Source organism: Drosophila takahashii, chromosome 2L, assembly GCF_030179915.1.
Source record: "Drosophila takahashii strain IR98-3 E-12201 chromosome 2L, DtakHiC1v2, whole genome shotgun sequence".
NCBI classification, from domain to species: domain Eukaryota; kingdom Metazoa; phylum Arthropoda; class Insecta; order Diptera; family Drosophilidae; genus Drosophila; species Drosophila takahashii.
In genome coordinates this window covers 26,202,868-26,216,080 of record NC_091678.1, presented here as the reverse complement: position 1 = coordinate 26,216,080, position 13,213 = coordinate 26,202,868, and the positions used below count along the sequence as shown (strand labels likewise).

The 13,213-nt window shown below is 40.5% G+C and overlaps 2 protein-coding genes across 6 annotated transcripts in view; one reads left to right on the top strand and one right to left on the bottom strand.

Moving 5' to 3' along the window:
• Samuel (SAM-motif ubiquitously expressed punctatedly localized protein) overlaps positions 1-13,213 on the top strand; it is a 61,202-nt gene that overhangs the window by 29,010 nt on the left and 18,979 nt on the right. For all 5 annotated transcript variants that reach the window (XM_017159520.3, XM_017159518.3, XM_017159519.3 and 2 more), the window contains exons 3-4: positions 5,636-6,440; positions 11,184-11,576. In XM_017159520.3, coding sequence (XP_017015009.2) covers positions 5,636-6,440; positions 11,184-11,576 — 1,198 coding nt within the window. The remainder of the gene's footprint in view (positions 1-5,635; positions 6,441-11,183; positions 11,577-13,213) is intronic.
• Positions 6,829-7,493, bottom strand: LOC108069432 (uncharacterized). Its single transcript, XM_017159522.3, has one exon. The coding sequence runs from the start codon at positions 7,398-7,400 to the stop codon at positions 7,026-7,028; it is 375 nt and encodes a 124-aa protein (XP_017015011.1). The 5' UTR covers positions 7,401-7,493; the 3' UTR covers positions 6,829-7,025.

Below are 13,213 nucleotides of genomic sequence, written 5' to 3'. Positions count from 1 at the left end.
GAGAGGTGGAGAAATCTCTAGCTAAAAGTTGAAAGGCCTCTTCTGATGGCCTCACTGCGCAATGGAGTATACATATGCATATGTGTGCTATGTGCTATGGTGCACCTGTTTTACAGGAATTCAGAACCAGCGTCGTTGTCGATAATAAACTTTAATGCTAATAGTGGTTGTACATCATCTACTATGGACCAAAAAACGACAAGGTGGGGTCTAGTGCTGCGAACGTGACACGATGAATTACTAATTGATTTCTTCGCATTAAGGATTTAATTTAAAAAAAGGATCCTAATTATATATAGAATCTCGATACATGCATAATGTTTGCGTTCTTCTTAAAAAGTGTATAAAATTTCGTTAAAAAATAAACTTTTTATTAAATAGTCAACCATAGAATTGTGAAGAATTTTACGGCTTTTCAGAAAATCTGTATAGCAAATATTTGTAAATTATTTAGTTTAATCTCTTATAAGGCAGTTGATTAACTTCAAATGAGGATATCATATTTCGAGAATGCCGCCTTATATGGTTATATAGCCCGTGAGTCACGCACTTATCTCTTCTTGAGAGTTAAGCCTTCCGTTCGGGACGATGGGTCTGACACTTGTCTCTAGCTAAGCGTGTTGAGAGGTTGGGTAAAATCAAATTCCATTAAAGCAATTATGCAGTCCGAAGACATGGGCCAGGCAGCAGCTCACCTCAATGAGAAGCGCAAAGAGAGGCGCGTCTTACACTTGCACACACTTACAAATACATAGAACGGGTACCAGTTTGTCCAGTTCAAATGGCAGAGGTGTTAATAATTTATGAAATTTTTCCTTTGGTTCTTGGCTATTTTTTTTCTTTGGCTGTCCGTTATGGAGTCGCAGAATGTTGGAAGAAAATCATTTGCCATTTCCGTCTTGCGCCGCGCTCTGATTTGATTTGAAATTTCAATTTGCCGTGGACCTGTGGGGAACAGTGTCATGAACCGTTAGAGCGCTTTACTTTTTGCGGTTGTCCAATGGTTTTAGTTGGCGTCCGATCCAGTTCGCTATCTCTGGGTTTTATTATTGGACTTTACTAAGCCGTTCCGCGGTCTGTCACTTGTCGATTTGGCAGTGACTGGTTAATCAATTAATTGTGGCACGTTCATAAAAATGTGGGGGTTGGAGGAGATACCTCCTTAATGAATAACATGATCAGGAACCTAAAAAGGTTACGGGATCTTGAGATCTACGGGCTCTTGTTGATGTCCATGAACTTGTTAACTGACACCACTTAACCTTGGGCAAATCCGCAATCTGAACAAATTTGGCCTTTTGTTTCCATTTGTATTCCGGGTAATTTCCACACGCTATTGTTGTGGCAAATTGCAATTCCCCTGAGATTGCTATCCCATAAAGATAAGGAATTTGTCCGACAGATATGACAAATCAGAAAAGCATACGGTAGGCAAGCTGGGTAAATTTCGGACAAGCCCAGTAAACAGTTAGATGGGAGATCTCTAATGAACTTTGAATTACTTTCACCCAATAATGCAAACAACAATTGAAATAGAGCTCTAGAAAGCCATTCAAAAGGCCAGGCCAAATATTATCAGTGAAACGTGCCCCACAATCTTTAACACCTTTTGATGATCTAATAAATGCGACATGATTTTCAAAAACCACAAAAAACGACCCAAAGAATTGAGAGCAACAAAAGAGAGCAAGGGGGAAAACACACGCTGACGAAAACATCGTGAACCATGAGAAGGCCATATACGAGTACTAAGCCCCCTATATAGGAATACATACATCATCATCGTCGTCACCATCATCATCATCACCATCGCCAACATACATATATAGTTCAACTGGCACTTGGACAAACAAGGCGATAAGACCCCGGGACCAGAGCACAACACTTGAGATACAAGAAATCACGTAAAAAGGAAACTGAAACTGCCTGAACTCGAGCTGAAACTGAAGCAGAGTAGAGCGATGCAGATACAGATACTGATAGGCCACCATAAATGTTTATCTATAAGAAATGTGACAAAAAAGAGCGAATAGAAACTGTCGAGCAGGAATGCTAAGGCTAGGTTTTCCGAGTGTTCAAGTGTAGGCTATTTGAAAAGTCAAAATACTTTATAAATTAAGCTGGAACGTGCTGTCTATAGTCTAATTTAAAGAAATCCTTAAAAATTATCTCTATAAATAGTGTACAAGTTTAAGGATTTAAATTTTCGACCGATGTATGCTTCCATTTTTGCAAAAAAATAATTTATCAGGACTTTAAACGTCAGACAGTTGGGGAAAGACCCCGAAGATAAGCGAATTTTGGTTTGCATTTTTCGGTTTGGACTTTTGAACTATTGAATTGTTATGTTTAAATTTACCAGATTCAAAGAATAGAATGAAACGAAGCAAAGAATAAATAGGGGAAATAAAAGAGCCAGCCATTGAAGAGGCCAAAGCGAATAGAACTCGACACGAAATCGGTTCAGGGCCTTTTGCCGTAGATAGTCCGAATCGCTTCCATTCCCGCTGCCCTGATACGCCAACCCGAACCAGAGACCCTATTTATCAGCGTGCTTCAGTATTACCTTCTTGACTTACTGATACTCGTATATATTTGGTTTATTTACTCTACTTACGGAACAAACCGGGAACAAAGGTTGAACCCTGTCGCTCTCTCGAGGAGGGGGCGCGATAGGAACAGAGCAGAGTTTGCATAAAGGGCAAGGGGGAAGTCAGCTGGTCCCGCGGCTTATTTGGTTTTCAAATGAGGTCAAAAGAAATAATAAAATTCGGCTGATAAGCCGCACTCCCCAATTGGACCTATGCAAGTTTTATTTCGAGGGTCGAAATCAACTATCGGTGATTGCTTGCGTCAGAGGTTAGGGGTATTTAATATTTTTTATTTCGTTTTTGGGATTTTTTCTCAAGGTCTAGACGGTCCAGTATATGACCCATCAAAGGCAGCTGTTTGGGTCACAAAATCTATCACAATTGTAATTATGGCTTGTTGCATGGTACACTCGTACTATTTATTTGCTGCTGGTGTATGAAAAATGGTCACATGACAGGTCGGCGGCAGCTGTGTTTGCCAGAATTCGAATACGTATACGTACGTATCGCACTCAATGGCAATGAACTTTACCGCTTTACCCAGAACTCTGTGCACCCGCGTTCCTAAACTTTCTATGGTGTGAATGTGATTGTGAATGTGACTGTGAACGTGCCCGGTCCTAAGTTTCGATGTCGGCGTCGTCTATTAGTACTATTGACACTTGTCGACCCAACGACGACCAAAAGGTGGCCTGTCACCGTGCGGATCGCTCACAGATACTCGTACTCAGATACCCAGATACTCAGGTATATGGGCACGGTGGGGAAAAAACATAACGTCCAACTGGAAAAAGTCAACAGTGTCGCGCATGGCACATGTTGGGTCGAGGTTTTTTTGCTTCCCCATAGCTCCCCCTTTCTCGTACTCCCGTATCGGGTCCGCCTTCCATCGTCATTATCATCATCATCGTCATAATGATCTTCACCATTCGACATTCGGCACTTAGCACCATTGGCACCAAGCAATGCCAATCAGGGGTCTATGGGGATCGCGATGACCGAACGAAGCGGTACAGTGGGCCGATGGTATTAGAAAATGCAGTTAAAAAATTAAATAATGCGAACTTATGCAATCTATTTTTAAGAGGTGTGTTTATTTTTTAATACCTACAATTCTTTCATGTAAGGCACGTAAGATAAAAGGCAGTAAGAAGTACAGAATTTTCTCCTAAATTATCAATAGAGAAATAAATAAACCTCTTTTCAACTGATGTTCTTGGTTTTCAAGAGACCTAGACTTGGGATAATTGTATTGTAAAATTCGCACAACTAAAAACATGACTAGTCCAAATCCGTTCGCCTTCCACTGCTCAACCACTTTGGGGCGGTTGATTTTGGTTTTTTCAATTTTGTTGTTCTATACCCGCAACTTAATTTCTATGCTAACTAATGATAAACTTAATTTTATGATAACGCATGGACAACTTATTAAACAGCACATATATAGGCATATTCCGAACTCCAAACTGAAGGGTGAAATCTGATATGAAGCAAATCGGCAGGGGAGCTTTCGTTCTGTTGACCAAAACCTAAACCAATGCAATCCCAAGCTACGATTCAGGTTCTGTTTTGATTCGGGCTCCGATTGTTGGGATCGTAACGAGCTTAAAACTACAAATTGTTGTTAATTTCGCTTGTAAATATTTCATTTAATTATTTATGCTGTGTGCTTTGGCTGCCAAACATGCGAGCGAATGGATCTGGCACCAGTTGTGCCCGTGAGTATATGGATGTAGGTATGGGTATTTGGGTAAGACTTGGTTTGTGGGCCTGCGACTGAGACTGGTGTGGCTTGGCTTCCATCAATTTACACCTACTGGCTGAGAGGGTTCCGATAGCTCCTTCACTTGGCCGACGAACAGGTAAAGGTCAATGCTTGTGCACGCATTGATACACGTATTTGCTTTTTATTTTTGCCAGTTAAATTACAATTAAATTATTTATGTGCGAGCCAAAGTAAATAGTCAATTCTGGCTGATCCGAAAATTGGGAATAAATGCCTAGGTAAATAAACAAATTATTTGCTCTGCCTGTGCGAGGGAAGTTAAAACCGCACCATAAAAGTTAAATGTATGCGAATTGTTTATTGACTTTGAATATCTTTATTAGTGCTTGCGCTTCTTTCTATGTTTGGGACCTTTCTATGTAAGATGTAATAAGAACTTCTTTCTTGCTACTATTAAAGCTATGTTTTTAAGAAAGCATGTCTTTTAAACAACTCAACATTTTTCCGATCACTTCTCCTTCTCGAATTCTCTTAACCCCTAAAAAGTGTTCTTATCTCTAAGTAGAATGCGTACGCTTGTTGATGTCACCTAACTCCCTATTTCAGTAAGCTTTTGTTGCGACTGTCTGGGCTTGCTGCTGTTTGTCTGTTTGTTTAATGATTGTTTTTTCCGGGCCCTGTAACTGTTCGAATCGCACTCCGTCGTACTGTGCACTTCGCGGCCCCTGGCTCACCCCGATAATTAGCTTAAGGGTTCAACGATGCAGGTCAATGGTTTTGTTAACATATTATAAGTTATTTTAACCTTTGGCCGATTTGCATGCGCGTCGCAAGCCACGAGCTTTTTTACACCACAATGTATTTGGCTCAGTCTATGGGTGCGTGTCATTGCGAGTGTATTCTTGTGGGAGCTCTACTAGTTCCGTGCACGGTTAAAAATTTAGTTATTTAAATATTTAAAGTGTAAAGTTTTTGTTGGTAAGCTTTGAATTTTAAATTAAAACATTAAAAATGTTAATGTATACTCTTAAATATTTGTTTAAATTTATATTGTTTTGCTGACAAGGTAATAAATTGCATGGAGACCGAAGATAAATAATCTTAAATTATTAAAAAACGCGAATTCTTTGGAGGAGTATGACCGTAAAGAAATCCCAGCTCAAAACCAAGTTTAAATCGTTCAGCGGGACGGGGGTTCTCTATCAGAAGCCAATATAAGCCAAAAAATAAAAATCAAATTTTGAAATAATTTTTTGTTGCATAATTACAACCAGTCATGTTTTTTAGCCATTTCACGCTATGTTTGGTCCGATTCCAGGTAACGCACCCACCGACATACTGCAACAGAAGCCAGCTAAGGCCACCACCGCCATTGTGGGCGGTCGCAGCGCAGCCCAACCGGCGACCCACGAGGACCAGCAAGCGGCCACATCTTCCACGTCCGCGAAGACAGCCACCAAGAGGAAGCATCTCGAGCGCCTGGCCAGCGATCTGCAGCGGCAGCTGGGTCAAAAGGGCACGAGTAGCGGCAAAAGCCGGAGTCGCTCGATTAGCCCCTGCAGACTCCCCACCGTTGCGGAAACGGCCAAAATGCTCAGCGAGCGATCGCTGCTGCTCAGCGGTTATGGGGCCATCGATAGCAGTGCCAAGAAAATGAGCGAAGCGGCCACCGGTGGCTCGAGTGGTGGGGCGGTCAGTCAGGCCGCAACGCCTACGCCCACCGCTCATTTGGGTGCACCAGCCTCCTCAGCCTCCTCCTCCTCATCGTCGTCCTCCTCCGCCTCCGCCGCCACCACTGCCTGCACCACCAATGCAAATACGGCATCGATGGCTGCTGCCTATGCCGCTCTGTACTTGGAAAAGGTCAAGCATGAGAAGTTGTCGCCGCTGCAGATGGACAGTCACAAGGATGCGCCGATGGTCATTATACACAACAACAACAACAATAACACCATCAACAACAACAACAGCAGTAGCGGCAGCGGCAGCAGCAGCAGCAGCATTAACAACCATCAGTCGAGTCAACAACAACATCTGGGCCACAGCGTCAAAAGGGAGCGGCTCAGTCCAGGGAGCAACAGCAGCAGCCACAACGGCGAACTCACCGTCAGCTCATTTGCCAGGTGAGTAAGGGGAAGTTATAGTTCCCTCCTTCCCCCGCCTTTCCACCTCCCAGATATTGCCCATTGAATCATTGATTTATTAAATCATTCGGATACGTAATATAATCGTGACCCACGTGATCTGTTTGAAATGATTCAGCTTAGATGAACTTATAAGAGCAAAGCTCTTGAACTCCCCTGTAGACAAAGTTTCCCAAAAAACGAGATAAATAAATATATACACATATTTCAAATAGCACCTAAGAATTCAAAACTAAAAAACTTCAAAAAATTTATAATAATTCTTTTTGTTTGGTTACAATAGGTTAAATATTGTTCCATTGGAATTTAAATGACTAAAGAAGTTAAAAGAACATTAAAAAAAAAATCCGAAAAACAAAGACTAATATATAGGTATTCCTGAAACCGATTTTTTTGAACAAGTGTTCTATTTTCTTTTTATTTTTGTAGCTAAAGAGTGTTTCCAATTTGTAGAATTTAATCAAACTTTGACATCTACAAAACTGGAAAGTATTGATCCATTAGTGATGAACTGATGCCTATGACTTGGATAAGGTTAAAGTGACAAGAACTGTACCTAAGTTTCTATTTGGGTTTGTTCTGTTCCTGAGTCTTTGGTTGGGTTTCTGCATGATCCTCATCCTCCGTTTCCGACATGTTGCATTGCTCACTGTGGTGCAAGTGATTGTAATGCTCCCGCCGCATCTCGAGGAATCTCATCCTTCGCCGTTGGCGCTGCTCCGGGGTCTCGCCGGCCACGTTATCCATACCGGTTTCTGGCAACGAAATAACAATCGAGGGAGCATTCGAGATATCGGGCCTAGGAGTGTTGATGGGTCGCAGAATCGAGGGCGATGCGCTAATGGACTCGTCCAAACGGGGCTCGTCCTGATTGGGATCTTCATTCTGACTAGTTTCGTCCAACTGCTCTGGCAGATCATTCTTATCCTTGTCAGACATATTCTAGAAACTGCTCTATGAATATTATTTGGTAATAAATCACAAAAATTTCACAGCCATGTTGATTTGGGAAAGGGGATAGATTTCCCCAACGAACTCGTGTCTCTGAGCTCCATTTATCAAGCGAATTCGACGGCTGTCGACGCCTGACAAATTAATTAACATTTTAATAAATTAATACCTCGAAAAGAAACCAAATCGATGCGGCTTCTGTTCGCAGCCAAGAGTAAATTAATCAAAACCAAGAAACAAAAAGCAGCCAACACGAATGTGTCTACACAAGAGCACGCTTTTGCTGTCAAAAAGGGGCAATAACAAAGAACCCGCCAAGAAAAGGAAAGAAAAACAACTTGAAAAACTTGAAATGTAAATACAAATAAGACAAAAAAATTAATAAGGCCCAGAGACAACGACTGAGATAAAGACAAAATGTGATTTGACAAGCGAAATCAACAGCAATTAATACGCTCAACTAAATTAATGGCGTTAAAGATTATATATTAACTAATGTAAATAAAGGCGATTTATCTCCCAAGCGCAAAAAAAGAAGAAACAAGAAACCTAAACAAGCCTTAGGCCGCAGAACAGATGGATACAAAGATACATAGATAGTAGTTGGGCGATATGTTTTGGGCAAACGACTGTCCATATTAATATTAATGAGACATGCTGGTCTATCGCCACCTGAGGTGTGGATGTTGAGTGGTATTCGGACTTAACATATTCGATTCGCATCTGGTGGTCGTCTGAAAAGGTTGGATTAGCCGCATAATTTTCATAATTTATAATTGTTTATCCACAAATTAGGGAGGCTTATTAAGGCAAGTTGCAGATGCCTTAATACGATATGACAAATGAATGTCTTAGGGCTAGCCAAAGATCTTGTCTGCTGACTGTGTTTATATCATAAATAAAGTTCAGACTATCGAAGAATTAATGCAAATGAAATGCGAATTATCATCTGTCGAACACGCCTGACCAAATGTTTCCCAAGTTGGGATTCCCAACATTATAGTTCTTGGCATAACTTTATTTTCCTCAGTTCCCATTCACAAAAATTTGATTTCTGTCTGCTTCATTCAGTTTGGTTTGACCTTTTGGCGATATTTCTATTTTATTTATTAGATTATTTGCATATTTAAACCTTGGGTGTAAAAGCATTAAGACACTTAAAAGTGGAATTTCTAATTGTGGGTTTTAAAAGCTTTTGTCAGACTTCTTCTTGTTCAAAAGGGTGCAGTATTATATCATGTATCAACATAACCCGACAAAATACACTTTTTTTCTTGTTCTTTTGTCTCTTGATTTCTTCTTTTGCGGAACATTTCGTCAACAAATTCTGTTTTGGAGCTATGGATATTCAGATATATTTAAATAGATTCAGACAGTGGGTTTCAAAACTTTAAATCTTTTTTGCAATCTGAATACTAGCTTTTTTTTAATATTTAGTTATCTGTAGTTTTTAGGATAAACGAATTTTAACATGCGCCACTATATAATCTTGATTATCTAGTAGGAATTCCAATTTGGTCGAATAAATATCTAAATATCTGTAAGAGTTTCGTACCGCACTGTACCCACATACATTTATTTTTATTAGGGACTTATCGGGCCTTGTGTAGGCGTAACAATAGACACCATTTGCATACCGGGGCGGGCACATGTTGCCGGTTGTATAATAAAAACCAATTAGGCATGCCACCGATCTAAAAATCGAAGCCAACCAAACCGTTAGACACACATCGAGATTAGGTGAAGTCGGGACTGGGGGATCAGTAGCAGCAGCCAACATAATCGCCACCATAAACCATTTTTTCTGGCTTTTTTTTTGATCTGGTTGCTGTTCAAACAATTGCCAAGAACAAGCAAGAAAACACAACTAAGTAGCTGCTACCAATCGCCAAAGCAATTTGCAATAATCAACATTTTTAACAAAACCGAAAAAAAAGTACTAAAAAAGATACAACAAAAAAAAACGAGACAAAAAAGAACAACAGAGTTGTAAGCAGCATAGGCAACAACGAACCGGCAACGAACAAAATAACAGCAACCAAAAAAATCGACAACCAACAGATCACGATAAATCAATGGCAACAACAACAGGAAAACAGGGAGCGTTGCAGGGGCGGGGGAGGTGGAGGATTGCGAGGGGAGCTGAAGCGGTACGGGGAGCTGGGCGGCAGGCTGCTATATATAAATTTGTGCCGCAGCCTCCGAAAGAGCGACACGACATGACCAACGACCAGCGACCACGACGTGCAGCACGAGTTACTCTCTTCTGGCCCGTCCATGCCACAACCACCTAGCCATGTGGCATGCAACCAGTGATGCTCACTTTTTACTAGAAATACTATATTTAGTACCTACAATTTTTATACAAGTTTTGATTGCTTAAATTTAAGGTCAAGTGATAAATTAAATGTCTTATATGAACGTATTTGAAATACCATATTTTTTAATTTTTCAGAGTCAACTCTTCAAAAACAAATGCAAAAATTTCGAAAATGGTTTGCCTGATAGGTATTACCTATAGGTAAAAGATATTTGGAAAATTTAACATTTTTAAGCTTTTATTATAATAGCTTATAACTATTTAGAATGGAAGAGTTATGCTGGCATCTCTGGTGGCATGCAACACAACGCTTTGGCGGAGCTGAAATAGAGGCAGGCACTTGCAGCTGCCACTGGCTGCGGCATGGCTTGGCTTAGGAGGTGACCGCTGCCACTGCCGATCTGGCCACAAATCTATTCTGATTATTTTCTTTTTGGCCAGCCTTGCCTTGGTTTGGCTCGTGTTGGAGTGCTCTAGGAATGGCTAATGGGTGGATATTGAGAGGTGGTTGGGGGAGGGGGAGGACAGCGAATGCTCCATGTTGGTGGCATGTCTCCAGTGGTAGTTGCATATGAGTTATGGCCATGCCAGCCAGATTGTAGTCCACAAATGCTCGACATTGGTAAACATGAATTGTTTCGTTTCGCTGCGAGAGCATCCAAAATGAATTGTTTAGGAAATGTTCTCGATTGACTAAAAAAGATGGAAAAATAACCAAAAGAATTATGGGTAGATTACCAGAATTACCAGAAAGAGGGGACTTAAAAAAAAGTAAAATATTAAAATTAAAAGTGTAATTATATTGTATTATTTATATTCCGTACCTATTTATTTAATATAATTTTATATAATGAGTTTATTATATATTATAAACTCAAGAGTTTGTATCCTTACGGTTGCAGCCTATATATAAATTAAACTATATACCAGATTTAATTATAACATTGAGGTAACACTCCCAGGCTTTTCATCTGAATACCAGTTATTGGACTCCTATCCACAAGCAGCTCCTAGCAAAAGAGTTCCCATGTCAAATCGTATTTGTAATCGCATTATGGCCAATGCCTTGCCACTTCTTCACAGAATCTAACTAAGTATCCACAAGATCGTATTCGCACCTGGTTGAAACTCTTGGGAGCTTTTTTTTTGAGGATACAAGATCTCACGGAAGCCACTCATTAGCATGTCAAATAAGCCAAGAGAACTTGGCTCAGATGCTGGCGAAGAGCTCGCAGAATGACAAATAATCCAATTGTATGCGACACCTATTCGGTCGTTGAATGAAAACTCTAGATAATTAAATATTAATGCAAATTTATGAGAAATGATGGGCTAGAATGGCGTAAATATATCACGCTGATGTCATTCACTCTCCCACTTATGCAACATCTGCTAAATGTTGTCTTTAACATAGCTAATCGACCTTTTCTTTTTTATTTTTTTGGTCACAGATCTCGCAGCGCCACGCCCTCCTCGTCATCGTTTCGAGGCGGTGGTGTCTCACCCAGCCAGCAACAGCAACAACAACAGTCCCAGCAGCAACAGCAACAACGCTTAAGTCCGCCCAGTGGCCCATCAACGGCAACAGCAACAGCAACATCAGCAGCTGCCGCGACACACATGCCGCTGCACAATTTGTCAACGAATTTGCTAAATAGCATTCAACAGGCTGCAAGTCAGCAACATCGCACCAACAGCAACAGCAGCAACATCAGTGGCAACAGCAGCAGCACCGCCAAAACAGAGGGTGGTGCCGCATCGAATGCCACGGATTTCTCCACCCGCAACTATTCGGATATTATGCGGTGCCTGGCGGCCAAGTACAACAACACGAATCCCAATGAGTAAGTTTTGTAGCATTAAACAGCGTAGAGAAAAATCAAATTGGCAATACTGTAAGACATTTTTGAACATTTCATAATAACAATGAACAATGAAAAAGGCACATTGATGAATATTTTGACAACAGGGTTATATTAGGACCAATCTTTACTAAGAAATAATTTATACATTTGTTTAATTACTCTTTTATCTATTACCGGTTACTCGTAGAGTAAAAGGTTACATTGTATTCGTGCAAAAGTATGTAACAGGGAGATGGAAGCGTTTCCGACCCTATAAAGTATATATATTCTTGATCAGGTTCTCTAACCGAGTCGATACAGCCATGCCTGTCTGTCTGTCTGTCCATCTGTCTGTCTGTCTGTACGAACGCTGAGATCTCGGAAACTACGAAAGCTAGAAAGTTCGGATTATTCTTCGGCTTCCTACGCAGCGCAAGTTTATTTTAGCCGAGAGCCACGCCCCCTTTAACGCCCACAATCGGCCACAAACAATTTTAAAATGTGTTTGGCGCCCACATTTTAAAAGATTTCAAAGAAGTATAAATGTAATTTTGTTGTGTTTATTTATACCTATCGAAATGTAGAAAACATTTTTTCAAATCGAACCATTCGTTAAAGAGTTGTGCCCAATCAAAGTTATATATCTCCATCTCCCTTGCACTCCCTTTAGCTGCGTAACGGATATCTGATAGTCGGGGCACCCAACTACAGCGTTTTCTCTTGTTATACCCCTTACTCGTAGAGTAAAAGGGTATATTGTATTCGTGCAAAAGTATGTAACAGCTAGAAGGAAGCATTTCCGACCCTATAAAGTATATATATTCTTGATCAGGATCACTAGCCGAGTCAATCTAGCCATGTCCGTCTGTCTGTCCGTATGAACGCTGAGATCTCGGAAACTATAAAAGCTAGAAGATTGACATTTTGCATGCAGATTCTAGGAGTTCCTACGCAGCGCAAGTTTGTTTCAAAAGGGTGCCACGCCTCCTCTAACGCCCACAATCATTATATACGATTTTAAAAATTTTAATAAAAAAGTAAAAATGCAGTTTTATTGTGTTTATTAATACCTATCGAAATGTAGAAGAATTTTTTTTAATCGGACCATTCGTTAAAAAGTTACGGCGGATCAAAGTTTTTATCCCCATCTCCTTCGCACTCCCTTTAGCTCAGTAACGGGTATATTGAGATAGATATTGATAGAAAAAAACAAGAGAGAACGCTATAGTCGGGTTGTTGTCCCGACTATCTAATACCCGTCACTCAGCTAAAGGGAGTGCGAACGCTGTGTCGGGTTGGTGTCCCGACTAATAATCGTAACTCAGCTAAAGGGAGTGCGAGGGAGATAGATATATAATTTTTGATTGCGTATAACTTTTTAATGAATGGTCCGATTTGAAAAATGTCTTCTACATTTCGATAGGTATAAATATACACAACAAAATTGCATTTATACTTTTCGGAAATCTTTAAAGATGTGGGCGCAGGACCCATTTTAAAATCGTTAGTGGGCGATTGTGGGCGTTAGAGGGGGCGTGGCGCTCGGCTAAAATAAACTTGCGCTGCGTAGGAAACCAAAGAATATGTGGGGGAAATCTCAACCTTCTAGCTTTTGTAGTTTCTGAGATCTCAGCGTT

Excerpts from the sequence above, each read along its gene's own strand:
- LOC108069432 (XM_017159522.3), bottom strand. The coding sequence starts at position 7,400 with ATGTCTGACAAGGATAAGAATGATCTGCCAGAGCAGTTGGACGAAACT.